At 31.9% G+C, this 26,412-nt stretch overlaps 2 protein-coding genes across 2 annotated transcripts in view; one reads left to right on the top strand and one right to left on the bottom strand.

The window, feature by feature from the left end:
• LOC139491116 (uncharacterized) overlaps positions 1-11,018 on the bottom strand; it is a 29,176-nt gene extending 18,158 nt beyond the window's left edge. Inside the window, exons 1-4 of the mRNA XM_071278487.1 lie at positions 10,949-11,018; positions 10,715-10,832; positions 1,187-1,659; positions 356-467 (exon numbers count right to left, since the gene is read on the bottom strand). Of these exons, the coding sequence (XP_071134588.1) occupies positions 356-467; positions 1,187-1,640 (566 nt within the window). The 5' untranslated portion in view covers positions 1,641-1,659; positions 10,715-10,832; positions 10,949-11,018. The remainder of the gene's footprint in view (positions 1-355; positions 468-1,186; positions 1,660-10,714; positions 10,833-10,948) is intronic.
• Positions 11,019-11,088: 70 nt separating this feature from the next.
• Positions 11,089-26,199, top strand: LOC139492752 (uncharacterized protein CXorf65 homolog). The gene is made up of 6 exons (XM_071280904.1): positions 11,089-11,220; positions 13,643-13,729; positions 14,785-14,904; positions 15,901-15,975; positions 25,268-25,378; positions 26,075-26,199. Exons 1-6 carry the CDS (start codon positions 11,196-11,198, stop codon positions 26,197-26,199), a joined length of 543 nt encoding a protein of 180 aa, XP_071137005.1. The 5' UTR covers positions 11,089-11,195.
• The last annotated feature ends 213 nt before the right edge of the window (positions 26,200-26,412 follow it).

Here is a 26,412-nt window from a genome sequence, read left to right as displayed (position 1 = left end):
CTTTATAATTAGATTCTGAAAAGGTGAGTTCTAATGCAACAACGTTTGTAACTTTCACTTTGATTGGATAACTTCACTAATGTTCATGGTATCAATTCACAATTTGTGTTATGAAAACGTATGTCAATTGCAGAAGATGTATGACCATGATGACAGATTTTGAATGTATGTTTTCATGTTGTTTCTGTTAATGGCCCAGCTAAAGCTTTGCCAGTGAACTAAATTTGCGACCATCAAATCACCAATTGATGCAGTCAGAGCTAAAAACACAATACATTTGTCATTTCTCTCCTAAATAGTAGCTAACAAAATGTTCAAATGGTTTAACTGTTTTCTAAATCCTATGTTGGCTTACCTCAAATCAATTCTGATGATCTTCCATCTTTGGTTTGACTTATAAAGACGATAGCAGACCTCATTAGCTAAACTTGTTTTACCCATTCCTCCTAGGCCACATATACAAACTCCTGTTGGAAAGATTTCAATAAAAAATATGAACATAAATTGAATGTCACTGCTTCAACTGGCAAAAAAGGTTGGTGATTGCATAAATTAAGAATACAAAACAGACCATGGAGTATGGAATAATTGTAGTGTGTATGATGAAATGAATAAACATGAAAAAACAGTCTTTCTTTTTGTAAATAAAATTTAAATATAGATTTTCTGAAAATAATTATTATAGTTTTATGAAGTTTTAGCTAAATTGTCTTGTTTTTCAAATTTGCAGGAAAATAATTTTAAATACATATCTGTTTGCTTAATTTATAGTTTAACAATATATCTGTTGAGGCTTTTTTTGTTGCTGTTTTAAGAATTTGCGGAGAGGGAAAGTGATAGCTTACTTAAAATATCAATATTTGATCTCAAATGAAATTATAACCATAATACATGTAATAACTGTGAAAAAATATTTTTCGTGTGTACCAAGTTATGTAGACAAAATAAAACACTGCATCTTCATGGATATTTGATTTAAAGGCTTCGGCAAATTCTGCATACATTAGGCTTTAAAAAATTTGTACTTTGATGAACATATAAACATGTTTATTTCATGGTTCATACATTCCCAGGAAATCCATGAAAATTTGTATTCTATAAAAAGTAATGAATCCCCGGTAAGTATAATGTCATGAATGTAGAAGGTAATTGTACAATTTTGCTAGTTTGTGTAATTTAATGTTACCTCTGACAGAATCATAGTGAGCAAAGTCACCAGATATAACTCCCTCAATCTTTTTAATGTCATCAATTCTCCCAACAAAGTTCTTATCAATATCTACTCCTTTGGTTCTCAGTGCTTCTCTATGTTTGAGGAGTCTTTCTTTGTACAGGCTCAACTGATCTGAAACTCTATTAGTTCCCATGACTGTATGGTAGTTCAAAGTATCTGTCACATTTATGAGATAATCTACCAAATCTAGTTTGTCATAAACTTTGTTGTTTTCTATGCTTCTAAAATATTCCATAGCGGTGGTTATGTTGGCCATATTATTGGGTCCAAGTTCAGACCTTGAAATTTGTAGAAGGTCTTGGAATGTTGTGGGATCCCCATCAAGGTCATTAGCAAGGTCATTTAGAATGGCATCTAAGGGGTCAATTAGGGTTGGATCATCAAACCCTACAGCTGGATGTTCCATGCTGAATGTCCTTTAAACCCTGAAAAACAAGTCAGCATGTTTAATTAGGCAAAATAAAATCATATCAGATTCTGATTAGGCCATGCAAAATTGATTCAGTTTTCCATAGCCCTGTTGGATCTGTTTTTACACTCAAGATTAGCATAATTTCATGCGTTTAATTTTTTTTTATAAATTCCATGTTTATTCTGTTATTTATAAAAAAGAAGATGTGGTATGATTGCCAATGAGACAATTGTCCACAATAGACCAAAATGACACAGACATTAACAACTATAGGTCACGGTACGGACCCCAACAATGAGCAAAGCCCATACCACATAGTCAGCTATAAAAGGCCCCAAAATGACAATGTAAAACAATTCAAACGAGAAAAATAATGACCTTATTTAAATAAAAAGATGAACGAAAAAAAAATAATACGCAACACATAAACAAACGATAACCACTGAATTACAGGCTCTTGACTTGGGACAGGCACATACATCAATAATGTGGCCGGGTTAAACATGTTAGCGAGATCCCAACCCTCCCCCTAACCTGGAACAGTGGTATGACAGTACAACATAAGATAATTAGATCTGTCATATCTGCATTTTAATGTTCTTTGCAGCACACAATACTTTCTATTACTAAGAAGATAGCACATTTCCAATAGAGTGTACTGTGCAGCCCACAACACTATCTATACAAAATACATTGTATTGAAAGTGTTATGCACCTTTCAAAACATTATAATACAGAATAAACATGTCATTAAAAAAAATATTCAAGCACAAGAAATTATGCAAATTTCAATTTTACAAGAATGTGTCCCAAGTACATGGATGCCCAATCCGCACTATCATTTTCTATATTCAGTGGACCCTAAAAATGGGATAAAATCTCTAACTTGGCATTAAAATAAGAAAGATCATATCATAGGGAACATGTTTACTAAGTTTCAAGTTGATTGGACTTCAATGCAACTTCATCAAAAACTACATCGACCAAAAACTTTAACCTGAAGCGGGACGAATGGACGAACAGAAGGACTGACGAACAGAAAACATAATGCCCATAAATGGGGCATAAAAATAAATCCAAGATGATAATAGCCTGTAGTTAATAGTCAAAAGCGTATATGGAGCAGAACAATTAGTACTGTCAATGTAATAACTACCACCAGGCTGATATCTTTATGAGTTGTTGAAGCATCTGTTGTCAGGTTGTAGTACGGGAATGTTCATTGGATTACATTAATCTTATAACTACTACCAGGTCGACATTAATCTTATAACTACTACCAGGTCGACTTCTCTGTTAGTGATCTTGAAGTTCCAGAGAGTGACTCATCAGCCCAGTTTCTTTGGTACTAGGACACAGTTATCATGATTATTGATTGATTGAAATTTTTTGTTATTAAAAACTTTTAAAAAACATTTTTATCAAGGAATATATCTTCTTCTTTAAGTATACAATCATGACAATATACCAATCAATATTTATCCAAATTATCATAAATTTAAACCTGTGAAACATTAAACTTTCAAGCAAGATTTAAATATAGACTACGTTCCAATCAACAAATAAAGCTTCTTTTATCACTGACAAGTTGCTATTATCATATCCAAATTACGACTATATGATTATCTCATCAAACATATTTCTTGGAGTTATAACTATATTCCTTGAATTTTCTATGGCTTTTATTTTTGTAATAAGGCTATATATGGTATTAAGAAAACACATCCACAACTAAACTGTACATGTCAATCTGGTGGTTAAGTAATTCTTGAAAACAACACGTATACACAGAGAAATAGGCAGCAAACTATTTCACCTTTTTCGACCTCTGCCATATTTGGATTGTGGTCATGGTGGTAACTGCAGTGTTATTTCTATTTGTGATTCCACAACACTTGACCCAAGATTTTGCAACACTTTATCTAAACTATTGAATGTTAGTCTACTGACATCATACAACAATCACCATCACTTTTGCATTGTCATGATTGTTAATCATGATAATGGTGCCACACATCTACAGGAATGGTTGTGATGTCCAGTAATGATGGTCAAATAGCAATAAGGTGTAATGGTAATATTGTTCAATTCTATTAGTAACAATCCTGTTCCTTTTTAGATTATACATTGTAAAAAATATCTTATCTTATGCTATAAAGGGGGTCTCATTGGGGGGTTCTGATCCCGGATCCCGCTTATTGTTTTGTCAGATTCACGTATCTCGCTTACACTATGTATGTAAGCAATTCTTATTTTTTTGTAATTTCCTGTGTCCCGCTAGACTTCATTTCCCGTTTTCACTGCACAATAACTTGACTTTCATGTGTCACGCTTACAAAAAATTGGAAATCCTGCGTCATGCTTAGACCCCAATGAAACCCACTATAAACATGATAAAACAAGGCAGTGTCTGCGCGTACCCTCATGCGGGTAGGAATAGTCAAATTGCTATTCGTAGGCTACGTGTATTCGTAGGCTACGTGTATTCGTAGGCTACATGTATTCATAGGCTACGCGTAATCGTAGGCTACGTGTACCCACATCCGGTTTTATAATAAAATGCCATCGGATAGGGAAAGAAACGTGATATATAGGTTTGAACGTAGTTTTCAATTTAGACTCGTTTATATATATATATATATATATATATATATATATATATATATATATATATAAAAGTCTATAAAAACGACCAACCAGCAAATTTACTATGTACCGGATCGTCTAGAATAGGCGATACTATGCAGATAAGGAAAAAAATATATCAGTCTAAAGATTTGCACAACGGTACTGATATAAGATGTTATAATACGAAAATGTTGTTATTAAATCGTGCTGACAAATATTTCGGCTCAACAAATGGCCTTCTTCAAGTGTCACAAGTTTTAACAATACTGATACATAATGTATAAGGTGTAAAAATAGATCAGTAATAATACAGGTAAGTTTTGGTCGATTGATTTTTAATCCAAAAGCCTGAATATCATAATATAAACAAAACACTATAAATCAATATACGTGACTGTGTATATTAACAATAAAAATGAGTGAAAAAACAAAAACGCTAGTATTTCTTATTGATGCCGTTTGGATGATGTACATTAAGTTCCTTTATCCAAAAGCTTTCCCGAACCTGTCGCTGGGCATCACTCCAGTGAATATTCTGTTCAATCACTAGAATTTTCATGCGGTTAAAGTCATCAGGTTTGTGACCCGACTGTCTGAAGTGCTGAGAAACTGGGAGAAGTGGCTTCTTAGAGATATCACTCCTATGGCCATTGAGGCGTTTGTGGAAAGGCTGCTTTGACTCACCAATATATATATATATATATATACAGAAATTATTGATAATAAGGGGATTTCGTGTAGAACCAGTAAAGAGTATGAAATCTAAATAATATAAATTTTCAAATTGTATTTATTCGTTAATAATACAAATAAACACTGCAAATTAAATGCATACTGATTGAAAATAAGCTTGGGTGTTATATAAATATTATAGAAGCAAGTTATCATGGTTATTAAGGCATCAAATTAAACCAATTTTAAAAGATTCATGTAAGTAAATTAAGATTTGGAACAAATTTTACATATCCAATAGGATTGTTTTGGCACATATTTCCAATGTTGCCAGTCCAAACAACAATCACAGGCCAAAGAGTCTTGATTTTGAAGGGTTTTTTGACATTTGATACATGCTCATTCGCATGATTCTCTTGTTTAGTTGATCCAATTTTCAAGTTAGGTTGCTTCTACGCTTCAGAGGTAAAATATTTTTTGATGCGCTGAAGGTTTACATTTTCATCAAATTATAAAATTTTATATTTATTTATGAAGATTATTGGCATCGGCCTTTAATGTCTTTGTTTTATCAGACATATTGTATAAGGAGATTTTCTTGTCAAACTTGTTTAGAATTTTTTGCCTCCGTGAATACAGGAATAATTTATTCTGTTAAACTCTTATTCCTCTTTAATTTTCTTGTTTCCATTTCTTCTTTTATCTGCAGCTGCAATTGGCTCCAAATTTCTTTATATACAATTGTATAAAATTAATCGACTGATAGTTTTAAACAAATTGTTTCAATTCATGATAACTTTTGTAATGTCTTCCCCACATGTATATCACTCTCATCCATTTTAAGAATATTTACTAACTGAGTGTAACGGCGACCCTATGTTTTAGAACAGTATTATGTCCCTTTAAAATGGACTGTTGTAAAATTAACATTTAATTACTATTGTTAATATGAATTATTGATAAAAATTGTTGTTTAACATGTTTATATATTTATAGTGTGTGATAACATTGTGTGAGGGAATTCGACGTTTGATGTACCACTGTTCACTCCAGTGCAATTTATGACAATACCACTGCATCAATCAGAATTATTTTTTTTGCAGTGTTTTAAGAAATGATTTTGCTTTGTTGTCGCATATTATTTGTGAAACATTCAATGTTTTAAAAAGGCGAATTTTCTTTATAAAGTCAATGATTATGTTGACTTTTGAAGGCCAAACTTTCTACAGCCTTAAATACGCTAGTGAAAGATCCAAAAACTATACCAATACATAACGACATGTTTATGAAATTATAACAAATCTATTGGTTAACAAATTTTTACTTGTTATTGCAAAATAATGAACTTAATATATCTGACATTTTCTCCCTACCCAGTTTACCCCTATACATTTTTATGATGTGGACTGGTCATTGTTATTGAATCGTAGGCAATTTGATTGGATTAAGTTGTTATTAGTTTACCTTCAAACTTGTTTATGCTTTTCATACATGACTATTGATTAATTAGAACGTGCATGAATGTGTACGGTAACTAAAATGACCTTCAAACTGGACACTGGACGAGTCAATATTATGTTTTATCAATGAAAGTTAAGGTATGAAAGGTAAGAATTGCCACTTATTCGATTTTCACAAAATTTTCGGAATATACAGTTGAAAGGTTATTTTTTAAAAGCCTATTGTGAAGAGTAAAGAGAAAGTTTACAAATAATACGTTTTGTTCCATTAAACAAGTCATTTTCGTAAGAGAAATACCGAAATATATTCTACGCACGACTACGGCAGGTAAAATTATTATTTATCATAATAAAAAAAAGCATTTTTCAGTCTCATTGGAATATGTTGATTACAATTAATCCCAAACTTAAGAAGTAAGTAACTAAAGTCAAAATATGTCCGATCTGCCTATTTCTGCACATCAAAAGTCAATACGATCGTTTTAAAGTCAATTTCGTCTACCTCACAAAATCTTGTTACGCACTATAGTTACATTATGGTGCTATAATTCATTGAATTTATTCTCATATTTTGTTGAATTTGCAACTTATAATTTAGTTATAGAGTGTTTATATTTGAATAGTATTTGTTAAATAACTGATGATTTAAATAATTGTGCTGGGCTTGTTTTCATAAGCCATTTGGTTGATTAAACGACCGCTTATTTTAGCTTTTTAGTAAGAGCTTACTGGTGTTGCACACCTCGCTGTCTAACTGGTCTTGCACAGACCTCAGTCACTGTCTATGTAACGGTTTATTTCTTCCTCTGTGATATTTTATCCTGAGGATAATTTGTCCCGGTAATTTTTTTCCAGGCATGGTATTTCACAGGTTGATTTTTTCCAGAGGAGTGAAAATCTATCTGTGTTATGCGGATAGTATGTACCGGTATATCTTTGCCGTACTATATTTCACAGAACCGTGTGAAATAGAGTCCCATTAACTACTATGTAAGTTACTCACAATCAATATATTCCTGACTATAATTATAAAATGTTTCACAAAGGTAGACTAAATTTGCATAATTTATCAAAGGGAGGTAATTATGAGAAATTTATATTTTAAAGACACTAATATATAATATATTTCTGAATCTATTTTATAGCGAAATTTTTCTTTGAATCTTATTTTTTGTATATTCATTTATATAAAAAGATGACTTACAACTTGATTTAATAAGACAGATAACATTTCACAGGTAAAAACTATCCAGCTGTTAAACATGCTATTGTTCCAATATATTGTTATGCTATGATTTATCTGATTTCCATATAATCAACAACTACATCTCTGTCCCCAGACAAACCTATTTATATAGTTAAAAATATCATCATAATCAAATTCTTCTATTACTGTTAACAGTAGCAATATTCAACTATATTTCTACCTTACTTTTAAATTTAAATTTGTAAGTTGAGATCTGAAAACAACTCACTTTTACATGAATTTCACTAACCTTATTTAAATCATGATATTATTTTCACAATTACGACCTTTGAAATTACTTCTGATTTTCTTCCCTATGTTTCATGATAATTTTCTTTTTAAAAGGATGATATTGACTTGAATATTTCAGGAAATTTTTTCAAGGATAATTTGTGAAATTATTTCCCATTATAATATATATTTTTTTTTAACAATTTCGCTTTATTTCAAATACACTATTATTATTTCATTGTATTTTTAAAGGATAATTTTTTTCTAATAACTATTTAATAAGTTAACTACCCAGATAGAATTTCACGGCTAAGGATAAAATATCCCAGGGAAATAGTTTCCTCCGGATAAAAAAATAACAACAACTACTGTGACATTTTTTCCTCCGGATCAAATTTCACCCGGATATAATTTTGCTTTACATCTACACGTAAGGTCCAGCACAGACCTTGCTCACTGTGTACACGAAAGGTGTTGTCTACACGAAAGGTGTAATGCATTTCACAGCATCTAGACACAATGTCGCTATTGTGTCTAGAATTATAATGCATCTAGACAAAGGTTAAAATGACAGATTAAGCTATGTCACTTTTATGTGAATTTTAACTTGCTTTTTATATTCATGTTTCATGTTTTTATCTTTACAAATTGTTGATATTTGTTGAATTATGTAGTTTGCTAATAAACTATGAAAACTTGCTAGTGTTAAGTTTTGCAAAGCCAAATATGAAGGATCAGAGACTCAGGATTCCTATACCTACTCTTTACACGGTCTGGGGTAAAATATGTTAAAGTTGACACAGAAAATACACAACGTAAAAACCCCTCCGGTTACATTTTGGTGGCAGCGGTGGGATCCTGAGGTGAAACATCTGATCTTCTCATTAGGCGGCAATGCTATTGATACAGTTAAATATGTTAAGAAAAATTGTCAAATTTTAATAAATGTCATTATGCTTGCTTGATGTTAATTTTGATTTTAAAAGATATTGCCATGTATATGTATGTAATAATGATGAGTAATCATTTCAGTTTAACTTTACAAAGACTGATTTTAGATTGGCACAGAGATAAAGTATGTATTGATAGTTATAGAATGTATATAAGCAATTAATTGCATAGATGAAAAAATTCAAATGGTTTAAAGAAAGCTTAACTTAGATTGTTTAGATAGAATGGTATATTTTGATCATATTTGTCTTACTTAACACATTCAGTAATTACACATAGCTCAAGATGAATGTGTATGAATCGACAGGAACAGCATTGTAAAGTACCTCATTGTTGTATCCTTTAGACCCATGAAAAGGGCTGTCGCCTACATCATTTTATTTTATGCTAACTTGCTTCAAAATTATCATGTTTATGTGGATATAAGCTTGGATGCCAACATAATTGTTTCTGCACGATTGACGTGTTTTAATCGCTAATGTGAGCCTCTGATTCACGTAATCGCTTTTGGTCTTTTATAATAAAGTGCTGGTTGTTGCATGATTGTTTTATTCTATAGTAAATATCTCTTAAACACATACAGAATATCTAGTACATTTTAGACAGTTACATTATTTCCATAGCATTTGACACAACAGTTTACTGGGTGACGATTCAGTTTAACTATTTGTTTAATTTTGTTATTAAATTTTTCAGCACTTGCATGACTTGTTTTCAGTGATGGTGATGATATGAGATAATATATACGAGTGTTATAACTGATATTGGAGATGATATGGCCAGCATTTCTAGTGTTCAATTGATAAAGGAATTGGAATGTGTTCCGTGTGCAATATATATGGATGAATATACTGTTTGTATATAATGGAGATTCATACCAGCCTTGTTTTTAAACTTCATGGCTTCAGTTTTTTTAAGGAGGGAGGAATGTAACGGCGACCCTATGTTTTAGAACAGTATTATGTCCCTTTAAAATGGACTGTTGTAAAATTAACATTTAATTACTATTGTTAATATGAATTATTGATAAAAATTGTTGTTTAACATGTTTATATATTTAGTTACATTATGGTGCTATAATTCATTGAATTTATTCTCATATTTTGTTGAATTTGCAACTTATAATTTAGTTATAGAGTGTTTATATTTGAATAGTATTTGTTAAATAACTGATGATTTAAATAATTGTACTGGGCTTGTTTTCATAAGCCATTTGGTTGATTAAACGACCGCTTATTTTAGCTTTTTAGTAAGAGCTTACTGGTGTTGCACACCTCGCTGTCTAACTGGTCTTGCACAGACCTCAGTCACTGTCTACACGTAAGGTCCAGCACAGACTTTGCTGACTAACTGGTCTTGCATAGACCTTGCTCACTGTGTACACGAAAGGTGTTGTCTACACGAAAGGTGTAATGCATTTCACAGCATCTAGACACAATGTCGCTATTGTGTCTAGAATTATAATGCATCTAGACAAAGGTTAAAATGACAGATTAAGCTATGTCACTTTTATGTGAATTTTAACTTGCTTTCTGTTGTTTAATGAACATACTACCTACCATAAAAATGTCGGATTATTCATTTCCGACTAGACGGATTAAGACATCCATAAAAATAAGTCCCTACCCGTACTGTATTCATGTTTCATGTTTTTATCTTTACAAATTGTTGATATTTGTTGAATTATGTAGTTTGCTAATAAACTATGAAAACTTGCTAATGTTAAGTTTTGCAAAGCCAAATATGAAGGATCAGAGACTCAGGATTCCTATACCTACATGTACTCTTTACACGGTCTGGGGTAAAATATGTTAAAGTTGACACAGAAAATACACAACGTAAAAACCCCTCCGGTTACATGAGAAAAACTGTTCACTTACCTATATATAAATATTTATAACAGTTCTAAGTAGTTTTAGCTGAGCCATGGTATAATATGATATCTACTTGTAGTATCTATCTACTTCTAAATCAGCACACACATCCTTTGCATCTCTGCTAAACATTCATTGTCTGTTATGTCATTGATGTGTTAGCATTGCAATTTAAAATATGTACGATATGGTAACTATCAGTGATGTTATTTTTCATCTATATGCTTATTATCGTGTCACCATGGCTTGTAACAAGGGTGTTGTCACGAAAGAGTGTTGTGGTGCATGTATTCTACTTTCACTTTCGATATTTGAATAGACACCGGAAGTCAAGAATCTAACTCCCGAAATCTCTCAGGTAGTGGAACCGAAGTCTCCGTAAACTAAGTAGTTTTTCTTAATGGAAAAAGATCAAAAATATATCGTGAACTTATACGATATCGTTACGTCATGATGACGTCATTTTATTAGCAAAGAGGCACCAGAAATGTATATCACAGTTGAGTATGGTGGTGAGTCAAAAGTTCTTTTTTTAACGGCACAACACCGGCACTGAGAATATTTGTATATATATACTGACCGACTTTACTTGAAAACGTATCACTAGATTGTTCTTTACAATTCCAAGCTCCAAATATGCAATTGTTCTCAAACAACTTTATGAACATAAATTTCATTCATATACCTTAGATCACGGCTTATATCGCTACTCCCGGCTGACCCGGCCGCTTGAACTTTTGACGCATACAGCATACAACAATCACTTTTCTATTGTGGCGTCATATATTTTGTTTTATGATGTCAAAATTAATTTTACGGGAACCTGTTGGATATCCAGTAATGGCGGAAAAATAGCGATAAGGTGTATTGCTTCATTGTCGAAAACAGAAACCAGTTTTAAATGTTGAATTGATTACGTATTTTTCTGCTATCACTACAATCGGATTCCTGTGCTATAGCCTAATTGTGCTTATTGCAATAAACGTCTTTATCTTATCTATCTTTTGTTGTCTTATTATATTTTGTACCAGTCTACTGAGATAGGTCAATAACAACAGATTTTTACAATTTTTTCTCATGTTGTGATTTTATAACCACTGTTAAGGGATGTTAAGCGCTCACAAACACGTCGTGCAACCAACATACTCCAGGTGAAATATTTTAAAACAAAGTCAATAAAACCTAACAAAACAAAATGCTCGACGTTTATATCACCCAACGGAACGAATAGAAAGCAACTGTCACATTCCTGACTTAGTACAGGTATTTTCCAAAGAAAAAAATGATTGATTTTATAGCTTATACAACTTAACTATGGCAATTGTTTATAGATTCGTGATATTGTCACCATTGTTTATCCCCACCGCATTTTGAATGTGCTAGTCCCAGTATTAGGAGCCTGCTATTCAATGGTTCTCGTTGGTTATATATTATTTGTTTGTTTTTTCGTTGAATTAGGTCGTTATTTTTCTTGTTTTGATTTTTTAATATTTTGGTTTGTCATGTAGGGACTTTTTATACAGTAGACTACAATTTGGGGTTTCTTATCTGCCGAATGCCGTATTGTGTCCGATTGATGCTTACATAGACGTCATCTTTTCATCTGGATTATGGTGGATAATTTGTATACGACCGTATATTGGTATCACGTCGTCGTCAGCGTCGTCCGAAGACAGATGGTTTCCGGATAATAACTTTATTACATGTATAAGTAAATAGAAATCAATAAAATTTGAAGATAAGGTTTATAACCACTAAAGGAAGGTGGGGATTGATTTTGGGGGTTTTGGTTCTAAAAGTTTAGGATAAGGGGCCCAAAAAGGGTCAAAATAAGTATTTTTCTAGTTTTGAGACAATAACTTGTGTGTAAGTGTATGGATCTTTCTGATATTGTTCCACAAGGTTCCATTTTAAAAAAAGGAAGGTTGATTTTGGGGGTTATTGCCCAAACTGTTTAGGAATAAGGGGCAAAAACAATACTTTTCTAATACTTTGTATATATATTGTTTATTTCTTGATCAATTTCAATGGGATTTTATTCTTGAATTATTAGGGTTCTTAAATATGCTGAATCTAACCGTGTATTAAGTTTTTGGAATCTGGTCCCCGTTTTTAAATTGGTCCAAAGGGTCCAAAATTAAACTTTGTTTGATTTCACCAAAAATTGAATTATTGAGGTACTTTGATATTCCGAATCTAACCGTTTATTTAGATTTTAATTTTAGGTCCCGTTTTGAAATTGGTCTACATTATGGTCCAAAGGGTCCAAAATAAAACTAATTTGATTTCAACAAAAAATGAATGTATTGGGTTCTTTGGTATGCTAAATCTAACCATGTTTTTAGATTTTTTATTTTTGGGTCCTGTTATCAAATTGGTCCACATTGAGGTCAAAAGGGTCCAAAATTAAACTTTGTTTGATTTCATCAAAAATTGAATTCTTGAATCAATCCATGGCCATGTAATTAGATTTTGGATATTGGACAATAATACGTAAATTTAATTTTTTTAAGTTTATGAGACCACATTTATTATGTGTCAGAAACCTATGCTGTGTCAACTATTTAATCACAATCCTAATTCAGAGCTGTATCAAGCTTGAATGTTGTGTCCATACTTGCTCCAACTGTTTAGGGTTCGACCTCTGCGGTCGTATAAAGTTGTGCCCTGCGGAGCATCTGGTTCTCATTTGAAACCATATCTCATCTGCTTATTTGTATATGTTTTTGTATCTGGCTTGTAGACAAGTCTATATGAATCTAGGTTGAAAAAATATGTTGAGAACAATAATAGTTTTAGTACTTTAATGTCTTATGTAGGCTCAGACCAGTATTGGGCAAAAGTGGTCTCATGTACAGAAAACGGGTCATCTGATTCAATAGAAAATTGGATTTACAAAAACTGGCGGTGTAATTTTTTATATCTTTTTTGCAGACAACCAAAGTCTTATTGTTAATCCTGATTGTCCAACGAAGATCTTTACAGAATATATACATAAGAAGTGTAATCTTCCAAAAGACAGTAAGTACAATTCCTAGTGCCAGTGTTTATTTCGTTCGCATTCTATTTCTATAAAATGTCAAAATGGCAACGAGCAACCATCAATTTGATAAACTTTATTACTTTTTGTTAAAAAGATGGGATTCTATTAAATTTATAACTAACTTAAAACTGTTTAAAACGAATTATAGCCCTGTCTATTGGTTAGGGACCACATATTTTGACACTTAGATATGCAGTTTGATTGTTCATATGTGATTTTGTGTGTGTGTGTGTCTTTGATTGCAGGAGTCGATTCGGAACTTGCCATTACACTCTGTGTTGTTTCAGAAATACCTTCATTGTGCACTGTGATATCATAATCTTGCTCAGAACTACATTTCTCAAATTTATATAAAACTGGATATCGAACGAATATTTTTTTTTTACTTTATCTACTTTATTTCCTTCGTATGATCTGCCTAATATAAATTTATATAATAATTGTCATTTTTATTTGAAGGTGGTATCAAGTTGTCACACATAAACAAAAAAATAAACTTTTACTGTCATGGTACTTGCTGGTATTGTTTATTTTATAATTTAGTAGCACATCAATCCTTTTAATTGAATTTACAAAATTACACTAAACAAATCATAAGTTCAAGTTTTAAATAAACCATATTGAAATGGCAATGTTTCTAAGATTCTTTGTGGTTTCGAGGTGTATGTCGACTCGACTGCGGAATATTGTAGGTTCAAACCCAACCGGATCAAACTAAAGATTTTTAGAATTATTATGTGCTGCTTCTCCGCTAACATAACTTGATAAGAATTTGACATTAAGGGAAAGATTAAGAACAAAAGACTGATAGTCACGGAATAAGAATAATGTGCCCGGTAACGGGTTATAGTAACATGTCTTTCTGCGGACTGTTAAACACCCAGCTTAGCATGTGGATTTAGCTCTAATTACAAAGCAGGGTTAATGGTCTTGTTCAGACACAATATGCATTTAGTTTATCGCTGGACTTTAAGCAGCCAACATCAACAGTCACATTTTAATCGAAGGCATTCTGTGTAATTTAATTTTTCAGCAATGATAGACTTGACAGACGAAAATGCCACACAGTTTGATTTGTTCGCCAAAGATCCATTCGAGAGTGCCTTTCTGTTGTTTCAAGTGAGGCACACGTATCTGGTTTGCACTGTTGAATGTAAGTAAAGAAAGAATTACAAAAGAGGCTATTATTATTGGACCATGTTATGATCATTTTATCTACTTTCCGTTGAGCTTTATATATTTCCTCCCTTTATATCCTAGTTCTTAAGCCGTAAAATGCATTGACATTTATTAGGTTATAGTTAATAGTAAGTTAATATTATATGCATGTAACTTTTGTCAACTGTTGGTGACTTTATGCTTATACTGACCTGTGCTATATTTTTGTATTTATTCGTGACCTTTTCATGATATATCAGTTATATATATATATTGGTGTATATATATATATATATATAACTCGTCTAAACATCAACCCAACAATGTTAGATCTGTAAATTTGCTTTCGCAAATATTTTGTTCTTCCCTCGCCGGGATTCGAACCCATGCTACTGAGATATCTTGACACCAAATCGCCTGCACTGCAGTCGTCCCGCTAGACTACATGACCACCTGGGCTTCACAAAAATAAAGCTTTCGGTGGCCGTGTGTTAACTTTCCTCGTCAGTTTTAATCTAGCGGCATACTACAGTACATGATATATAAGGCATGGAGATGTTATTGTTATAGATCAGCTCAATTATCTATAGTAAAGGATCCTACAAATTAATACAAGATACAGTCACAGAAAATAATTATATTAATAAGTACGTCTGAGTGACAGTGACAACTCTACAACAGATTTATCCATCGGATCACCAGCAATGATGGTGATACATTGCTGTGTACATTATGTATATACAACTCGTCTAAACATCAACCCAACAATGTTAGATCTGTAAATTTGCTTTCGCAAATTTTTTGTTCTTCCCTTGCCGGGATTCGAACCCATGCTACTGAGATATCGTGACACCAAATCGCCTGTACTGTAGCCGTCCCGCTAGACCACACAACCACCTGGGCTTCACAATAATAACGCTTTCGGTTTATATACTTAATGTATCAGTTATATCTTCATAATTTCTGTTATATATAACATTGTTTTAAACAGTATATGACGACAAGTCCTTAAAAAAGATAACACCAATTTTAAACGACTGGGAGAAGAAGTATCCATCTTTAGAACGTAAGTATGGGTAAAAGAACTAAATGTATGGAATGGGCTTTGCTAATTGTTAAAGCCCGTACGGTGACCTATAGTTGTTAATTTCCATATCCAAGAATGTGTCCCTCCCCTGCCGCGCATGCGTTAGATTTAATTAGTATCGGTCAATAAGGAAAATGAAAAATTCATATAGATTATTAAGGATATATTTCTTTTAATGGTTGTATCATGAATCCAGTACACTTTTCATCAGTTTCCCTGTGATAATGAACAAAACAATTCTGTTGTCTTTCAAACAATGTTTTCAAATTTAAAATAAAGTTAATGACTGACCCGTATTTTTTTATTTGAAAATAAGTAATGCAGTCATGAAAAAATTGACTGTCCATATAGAGACATTATTGGATTATTTGTATATGGCACTTTTTCAAAAATAAATTAATATAACTTGCATTAGGAATGTAAAGTTTTCCCTTAGATCATGAAAAACGGGGGGAAATGAGGAATACTATGGTACTTTTTATTTCAAAATATCATAATGATAACCCCCGTAATTATGTTATTCAAAAATGGGTATTTTTGCACACTATCGAATCAGAGGTACACTTTATTTGTTGACATAATTACAGCAAGACAGTAGTCTGTGTGTATAATATGTTATAGATCATGTTTCACAGAATAATACATGTATAGTGTTCTCGAGATAGTGTTTTGTCTTTTAATTACTGACAACATATAACTTACAGAAAATGAAAATAATGATGGATGTGCTTTAATTATAAGGCATAATATTATTATTATGTTTGTTAATAAATTCCTTCATTGAATTGCGTTTATATTTTAATCAGATGAAAACATATTTAAGAAATCGTTATTTAGTCTCTTGACATCTATGTAAAGCATGTACACGTGAATTATGACACGATAGTGTGTTACCTGAAGTGTCCCCAGCAGGCGCTGGTCACCTGGAATATTCTTAATATTACCAAACTAATAAAACGAAGGCAATTAAATAAATTGCTGCACACGAATATTTGAACTATTACAGACTCGATAATGAAAGCTATCTTTATAAAAAAATTAAAAAATGACATCTGCACATGATCTTTGTCGCCGTAATGAATAATCTTGACTGGAAAACGTCTATGCGTTGGTGAACCTTTGCCAGCCTCGTAGTGCTAAGAAAGAAGTAGTAAACAGACAAATCATTGATGATTCGTTCGAGATAGAAAGACTTATAGCAAAGGAACAGAACCCCAGAAAGGTACTTATCTTGTATTTTATAATACTACGTTATTTTTTTTATTCCACTATTTCATTATTTTTCAATTCTGTGGTCGTTTTTTTCTTCAAAAATACCAGTTGCTTACGACCCGAAATAAAAGAAAGAAAAATGTCACTAAAATTATTCCCCACAAATACAAGTCTATTGGAAATGAAAATAAAAGGAAAAGAGAGAAAATATCCCCATACATAATATTTAAACACTACATGACTGAAAAAACAGACATTCTTTATTAAACACGAATTTTAGACTATGGTCATAGAAGAATAGGACGAGAAAATGGGTTTGATGCAGTTGCAAGAATTTTCACACAAAATAACATTTCATCCTTAAGTAACTATTCGAAAATCAAATGCAGTATGTTTGTAAACTAATTTTCAGGCAGAGTCAGTCCACTAATCGAGATTAAAAAAAAAGGGGGGGAGTCACGTCTGTCTTAAGCTATATATACATTTTATTTGTTTTCTGTTTTGATTTATGATACGAAATAAACGTTAATGGCAAATCATTGATTGTTTTCTATTAATTTATTCACAACTTTTATAGACTCGATTCGATTTAAAACTGACATTTTGAAAAGACATTGATGTATTGTTGAAGACAACATACTTCCCTGTAAATGTCTTTTAATTATAATATTTGACGTTGGGTTGCTGTCTCGTTGACGTGTACCTATATACACCACATCTTCTTCATTCATACCATAAACATAGAGTATTTGATGCTGTATACTTATTCTGTTCTACCTTGACATTTTGGATGGGCAAATAATGAGCTCGCATTTTGAATTGAACCATAATTATAAACCATGTTCATTTCGAATTATTTTTTTGGGGGGAATTTCATTACAAAAAAAAAAAGATAGACAGTCACTGCAGTACATCGTTTTAGATTCGAAATTTAAAGTGGAGCGTAACTTATGCATAAATGGCAACAAAAACCAACAGTATGATATTGTAATTTCATTGGTTCACCCTTTCATAATTTCTATTGGTAACCTTACAGAATACTTGTTTTTGGCCTGATTTTGTTTGAATTTTTACTCGAATTTATTTTGGAAGTAATTAGAATAATTTCCTTTGAGGTCAAGTACATCTAAATGAATTGATATTCACATTTTAGGTGTTTATTGATCTCGACTATATAAGCCATTAGTCTCCAGTCTTCATGCGTCAAGTATATATTAATTTTATGACATAATTACCATATCTGGAATTGACGGGTGGGGAATCAGTGTTTTGTTCAAATCTTAGGTTCTACAAGGCAATAACCCACTGTGATATCGACTGCAGAATTTTCATCTTTACTTTATCATTTGACGACTTTTGAATATGCGAGTATATGAAAAGAACTATTTTTTTTTAAACAAAGTGGAACATGTATATTTGCATTTGATATTACGTTTAAACAACTAAAACACTTTTTAGTTTGATATTTAATTTTATAGGGCTTGATTTCTCATATAATTTAAGCGTCTGTCATTTGTAATTAAACACACAATCATATAGAACAATTCTTTGTTAGTTTCCTAACATAGGCAGTTGACCTTTCCACTGCATGGCTTGCTTCAACAATTCAGTGGCAAAACGCTTAACAAAAATTATCAATTGAAAGACTCAACTATCTACTGTCTGTATTCAATAATTTAGATATTCATAATTATATGCCAAGCATTTTTTTTTAAATTGCTGTTGCTTGCTTAACATCCAGTGGCAAATATTTCAGGAATATAAAGTTAATTGCATAAACAATTGGGTAGGGTTTGCCCTCCTGAGAATCTAGATATGTTTTTCATAAGGTAATGTTCAATAGCCATATTCTCACACTGACTGTCAGTGTGGTAGAGTTCCACTTTGGGAGACAATTATTTGATGATACGTTGACCTCGGTTCAGCAATTATTGGCAATGCCTAAAATCGAGAAAAATATTGATAATTGTACTTGAGTTCTTTAACACCTTATATAATTGCTTTTCAGGATGAGCTATTCCTATAGTAAAATGGTGTGGCTATCCGGACACAATGTGGGAAACAACATGCCAAATTGACCAGAGATCTCTCTCTGTGAATATATGCCTACAATGTAGCAATATTAACCCTCATGATCGCCTAAATGCAGCAAACACATTTGAAGATATCATTCAAAATAGACTGAAACCCGGGAATAGATGTCACTCCGTGTCTTTAAGATTTGACTTGGATGTATACAGATATTGTTTTCAAACAAATGAACTGTATTACTGAATTTGATAGACGATTTTAGTAGACAGCCACCAAGAGAGTCGTGGAATTATCGGATAAACTAATTCTAAAGGACAAGGACTAACTATAACAGTTGATTTTACTATTAGACTTTCTCCTAGACTACATCATATATAGGAAAATATTTGTAAGGACTGAGGATGGTAGTGTTCTACAAAATTCGTTACCAATTGAAACCGTTAAAATCATATAATACCAACTCGCGTTTTTTAAATAACACTGAATACAAGTACAGTGTTAGTTAAAGATGTCTGAAAAATTTAGTGGACAACCGACTGCAAAAGTGAATGATGATATAAAGGCTTTACATCATCAAATTTGACCGTGGTTGAAATTAAACAGAAATTGAAGGACTATGGTGTTGCCACTAAAATTCGCAAACATAGCTTGTTCGGGTATACAAAGACACAGTGTTACAGAACCATTTGTAAACTATTTTATATATTGGCACTAATTAAGATTTTTATGAGTAGTTGATTTTTTAAGCAAACTCGATGATATCATGAACAGTCCATTCGATCGCAATTTACATTTTCTTTTTTAAAATGTATACATACATGTATTAGCCAAAATCACATTCCGTTGAAATAACAGTTGTATATAAAACTATTATTCTAGTTATGCATTACTGAATATTTTTTTTGTATATAAATAATTTCGATTAACATTATGATGTTTGGAGGACCAGGGGCGGATCCAGCCATTTTAAAAAGTGGGGTTCCCAAACCAGAGTAAAGGGGGGGGGGGGGGGGGGGTCCAACTATATGCTCCCATTCAAATGCATTGATCGTCCAAAAAAAAGGGGGGTTCCAACCCCCGGAACCCCCTCCCCCCTGGATCCGCTACTGAGGATATTTTTAAATTTATTCATTTCTAAAGAAATTCTATTTAAACAAATATATTAAAAAAAAAAAAAAAAGGATAAATTCTCGTTATCTTAAACCATTTCTATCAAGTCTTATATATAGTCGGTACTACAATTCTCATTATCAAAGTTTTTTATTACTTTTTTTGTATATTTAGGAACTGTAAGCAATATTGTTAATAATATGTTTATATACTATTATATATGTGACCAATAATCTTATTTCTTATTAATAAAGTAATATTTTCAGACGACATCTTTTGTATTCAATGATTCAAGGATTTTTTTCTCGTGGTACTGAAATCCCTATCTGGGTATGTTATCGGTCTATTTCTTATCTGAAAAAGTGGCATCATGATTTTGATAGCAATCCTATATAAATCAGCATGATAGGTGATAATTAGTGAATGTGTAAAATTACAGTGGTCGTGCTGGTTTTATTTCATGGACTTGTTTATCTATCTTCAAACACATTAATTTATGACGCTTTTTTATTTGAGAATATGGTACTTTACAGAAAGAAATGAATAATTATATAAAAGCAAGGAGTCGAGGACCTCGTCGAAAAAAAGTGACTGAACTTGCACATTAAAGTACTGTCTTTTTAATTTAACTATTTTCAAGTTTATATCAACATAAAAATTACATAAATAAAAAGTTTATTTGCTATTATTATTCAGATCTTTTACTTTAAGTCTTCGTGAACGGATAATTGTTTCATTGGCAATAATATAAAATCTTCAATACAACTTATCCATGGGAGCGGTCTATATCAATTGAGATCAAAGTTTTGTCTTTCCGATAGAAGAATGTACACGCACAAGCGTTAATCGTTTGCAAATGGAGTTATTTCCCTTGATTCTTGATAACAAATTCGAGTTGCCTCCCTTAAATGCAACAAATTCTTGGATATGTGTGTCATTTTGGTTTCTTGTGAACAGTTGTCTCATTGGCAATCATACCACATCTTCTTTTTTTTTTTTTTTTAAAAACACCACTTTAGCCGTAGTTTATTTACGTTTTGTCATATGTGGGCTTTTCAAGTATAGCTTGCTATACGGTTTTGTTTTTCTCATTGTTGAGCGCCTTACGGTGACATAAAATTGTTCACATCCATATTTAGTATGTGGTAGATAATTGTTTCGTTGGTAATCATACTACTATGATCACCTTATTTTATAAACTCGGTCTTTATGATAATATCATGGGAATTGGCAATATATCAAGAACCGATTCTGTTAACATTTTGGATATTGTTTCTAAAACTGTTCGAAAAAACCGTTCTAAAATCGCAATCAAAGAAAATGTCGGACCAATCATACCAATATTTCGGACCTAATTTCTATTTCAAAAAACAACGGTAGACATTATCTGTTAACAAAGCTCTGTTCATTACCGATTAATAAGTTAAATAAAATTTAAGAGGATTGCAACACAATTTCATATAGCAGTCCTAAGTATGAAATCGTTCAAATTATAATGGCATATTGTTATTCTAAACTGTTTCCTAAAATTGATCGTCCTGAAGATCATAAAAAACATTTTATTAAAAAAAAGTATGTCAATAAAGGTTTTGATTTTGTAAATATTGCTGGTACCATTCTGTTAAAGAAGAAATTCCTGAATATTTTGATAATACTGAGCTCCCTCTTATTTGTTATATTTACAAGAAATCTACCCGGAAATATGTGTTTAATTATAGCCAATTGTGTAAAGATGTTAATATCAGTGAAAATACACCTACTTCATGTAATTGCTGTAATTCCGAATATATTTATGGACCCATTTCCCATGTTATAACAGGAGATCTTAACATCGTTCAAGACAGAGAGTTAAAATCATTCCTCAGTAAAGGACCTAAATATCGTCCCCCGTCAGTTATTAATTGGAATGAGTGTCGTGAAATCATCAACGGCCCACTCCGTACTTACTGTTTGAAATGGATAAAACGGGAAAAAGCTGACAAATAATCTTTAGACTCTTTTTTTAATTCAGTAATGAACATAGTTGATATACGTATTCAACATTTTAAAGAACATTTTACTCTTAACAATAACCACAATAAACCTATTTCTGGTATCAAACATAAACTAAAAGAACTAGCCAAGGAATTTGTTTTTGTCCCGGCCGATAAAGCTGCTAACAATATTATTATCATTTGACGTAAATTTTACATTGAGGTTCTACAAAAAGAAATCACCAATTCACCAACATTCCAACTGACTCCATTTTCAGAAAACGACATCTGTAACAAAAATAAACTTTTAGCTACCGCTTTACAAGCAGAACCAAAAACAATGAAAGTCCCAACTATGTATTGGCTTCCGAAACTACACAAAACACCTTACAAATATAGATTTATTTCGTCTTCAAGCCATTGTTCCACTACTAAATTATCTATTCTTCTTACCAGTACACTTGGTACAATCAAAAACCTGATAATAAATTGTTCAAATAAGGCCTTCGAAAATAGTGGAATTAATTACTTTTGGAGTGTCAAAAACTCGTTGGAAGTACTTGATAAATTGCATGCTTATATTGGTGATTTTGAATCTGTTCAAAGTTTTGAATTTTCTACCCTATATACCATATTGCCTCACAATTTCATTAAGAAAAAATTCACACACCTAATTAAATGGGCATTTAAAAAGTTAGAATGTGAATATATATGTTCAAACTCTTTTAGATCATTTTTTAGTTGCAATAAACAAAAAAAAACGATGTCAATTGGACATGCTTTGATACTATATCTGCCCTACGGGGCGCCGAATGGGACTTTTGTGATTTTGTACTCGAAATTCAATTTTGTATCACAAAAGTCAATTTTGTCTCACAAATGTCAATTTTGTCATCACAAAATTGAATTTTGTCGTCACAAAATTGACTTTTGTGAGACAGAATTAACTTTTGTGAGACAAATTTGACTTTTGTGAGACAAAACTCAATTTTGTCAATTTTGTCTCACAAAAGTCGATTTTGTATGCAAAATAGTTCACAGAATCCAAACTTAACAAATTTGCATACAAAATTGACTTTTGTCTCACACAATTGACTTTTGTGTTTTAATTTCCATATCAGGTAACATATGTCAATTTTGACAAAATTGACTTTTATCATGACAAAAATGAATTTTGTCTACAAAAATGAATTTTGTTAACAAACATGAATTTTGTCATCACAAAAATGAATTTTGTCATGACAAAAATGAATTTTGTCATCACAAAATTGAAGTTCTCATAAAACAAGTCTGTATCACATAGTTTTGTAAGACAAAAATGATTTTATTATGACAGAATTGAATTTTGTACAAAACCACAAGAGTCCCATTCGGCACCCCGTATGCCCTTGAATTTTTACTAGATAGCATTTTTGTTCGCTTTGGAGATTCCGTATATCGTCAAGTTATCGGAATTCCAATGGGGACTAACTGTACACCACTTATTGCGGACCTGTTTTTGTATTGCTATGAGTTACAATTTATGACAAAAATCAACAAAGACCCATCGAAACAACTGATACACAAATTTAATAATACTTTTAAATATTTGGATGATATTTTGGCTCTCAATAATGACGACTTCAGTATGTATACTAAAGAAATTTATCCTGTTGAACTTACTTTAAATAAAGCTAATACTAACAATGTCCACTGCCCTTTCCTCGATCTTGATATATATATATATCATTAACGGAAAGCTTAATACTAAAATTTATGATAAAAGAGATGATTTCTCATTTCCTCTCGTTAATTATCCATTTTTAGATGGTGACGTTCCCTTGTCACCATTTTACGGTGTTTATATATCTCAACTTGTACGATTCGCTCGTGTATGTAACAATGTTTCAGATTTTAACGAGAGAAATTTATGTATTACTAAAAAATTATAACACCAGGGTTTTCGATATCACAAACTTGTCAAAACATTTACTAAATTTTATCATCGGTATAAGGACATCATTCGGAAATATAGCTCAACATGCAGACTTCTTATACGTTCAGGTATTTCACATCCAATATTTTATGGAAATATTCATTGTAAAGCACAAAAATGTCAGTATTCACCTCAGAAGCTAACAAAACCTTTAAATAGACTTATTAAGAAGGGATATAGTTACGATACTGTTGTCAGGTCATTAAAGATTGCATATTTTGGCGTTAATATTGATTCAATTATAGGGTCTTTGCATCGGAACTAAACACATTTATTATTAATAAACCAGTTGTTGGTATGACACGGGTTCTTCTCATATATGTTATTATGGTATGATACTAAACCCCTCTTGGGAAGGATTGTGCCTGATATTCATATGATGAAGACATAATTTTTCAATCAGTTTAATAATTAAAGTCTGGAGCTGGCATGTCAGTTAACTGCTAGTAGTCTGATGTTATTTATGTATTATTGTCATTTTGTTTATTTTCTTTGGTTACATCTTCTGACATCAGACTCGGACTTCTCTTGAACTGAATTTTAATGTGCGTATTGTTATGCGTTTACTTTTCTGCAATAGCTAGAGGTATAGGGGACGGCTGAGATCTCACAAACATGTTTAACCCCGCCGCATTTTTGCGCCTGTCCCAAGTCAGGAGCCTCTGGCCTTTGTTAGTCTTGTATTATTTTAACTTTTAGTTTCTTGTGTATAATTTGGAGTTTAATTACTATGGCGTTCATTATCACTGAACTAGTATATATTTGTTTAGGGGCCAGCTGAAGGACGCCCCCGGGTGCGGGAATTTCTCGTTGCATTGAAGACCTGTTAGCGACCTTCTGCTGTTCTCTGCTCTATGGTCGGGTTGTTGTCTCTTTGGCACATTCCACATTTCCATTCTCAATTTTACCTTTGTCTACTTTGAGTTAATTGTGTATATGACCACGGTCTCATTTCTCCCCTTTATTTTAGGAAAACTGAGACACAGAGACAAAAAAGCAAAGCAAGCAGAGGAAGGTATTTATCAATATAACATTTTTCTTGCATACGTTTACTATTCTTCCGCTGTAATTATTAACTACAGTATTCGAGTAACTCGTCAATAGAATTAAAATTGAATAAAAAATAAATGAACCTCTTAGATATCTTCATTGTTGTCAAATTGAACAATGATTTCTATGTGCAAGACATGTTACCTTCATCAGGTTCAACAACATGAACAATCCAAGACACATTTTTGATACTATTAATACCATGATACATACGGTGACTCTTTCAAAGAAAGAGGGGCGAAAGATACCAGAGGAACAGCCAAACACATAGATCGAAAATAAACTGACAAAGCCATGGCTTAAAATTAAAAAAAAAGACAAACAGACACTGTCTCATATAAATGATCACAACATAATCACATGATTTCCTATTACAATTAAGGTTTAATTACATTTTTTTCAGAGCTTTCCTTTTTTATCAGCTTTTCTGTTCAATTTTTGAATAAGTAGTGGATTTCAAATTTTTTTTTCGGAAACATTAGTTACTAATAATTTCATAGTACAAAAGTGAGATGTTAAACTACCTGACAAGCTACAAAACCAATTAAAACAAACAGAAAAGTCAAAACTGAAGTAGTTGGAACCTAAGTTACTAGTAATGACATTATACAGAAGTGAGAAACTAAATTGTATGTAAATGGACTACTTTAAAACACTGTTGTTGAGGTATGTGATATTTATTTGTTTATTTACACAGTTAATGAATTCGAAGATCTATTTTTTTTAGAACAAGTAAGACTTGGTAGTGGCGGAAGAAGACAAAGTATGATACGACCTATTTCTTCAAAGAAGTCAGCAGTTAGTGGCAAGAAAAGTGTTAATGCTGGCAAGAAGAAGAAAGAAAAGAAATAAAAACAAAAATTATTCTGACTAGAAGAAGTAACATGCATGTCACTTATTAATTATATTATATTGTGTTGTTTAAATGAAACTGTTACCGAAAGTTATTTTAAATTGTTAGGATTTTTTTTTACATGAAATAAAAAACATATATGACATTGAATGAAGTTGAATGGTTGGCCATCGAAACATAATCTGATACAAAATATTATATGAGATATTTGG

The sequence above is a fragment of the Mytilus edulis genome, chromosome 10 (genome assembly GCF_963676685.1).
Source record: "Mytilus edulis chromosome 10, xbMytEdul2.2, whole genome shotgun sequence".
NCBI classification, from domain to species: domain Eukaryota; kingdom Metazoa; phylum Mollusca; class Bivalvia; order Mytilida; family Mytilidae; genus Mytilus; species Mytilus edulis.
This window is presented reverse-complemented; position numbering and strand designations above follow the sequence as displayed.

Excerpts from the sequence above, each read along its gene's own strand:
- LOC139492752 (XM_071280904.1), top strand. The coding sequence starts at position 11,196 with ATGTATATCACAGTTGAGTATGGTG. Across the intron at positions 11,221-13,642 it reads TATCACAGTTGAGTATGGTG|ACAACCAAAGTCTTATTGTT; the intron begins GTGAGTCAAAAG and ends TCTTTTTTGCAG. Across the intron at positions 13,730-14,784 it reads GTGTAATCTTCCAAAAGACA|CAATGATAGACTTGACAGAC; the intron begins GTAAGTACAATT and ends TTAATTTTTCAG.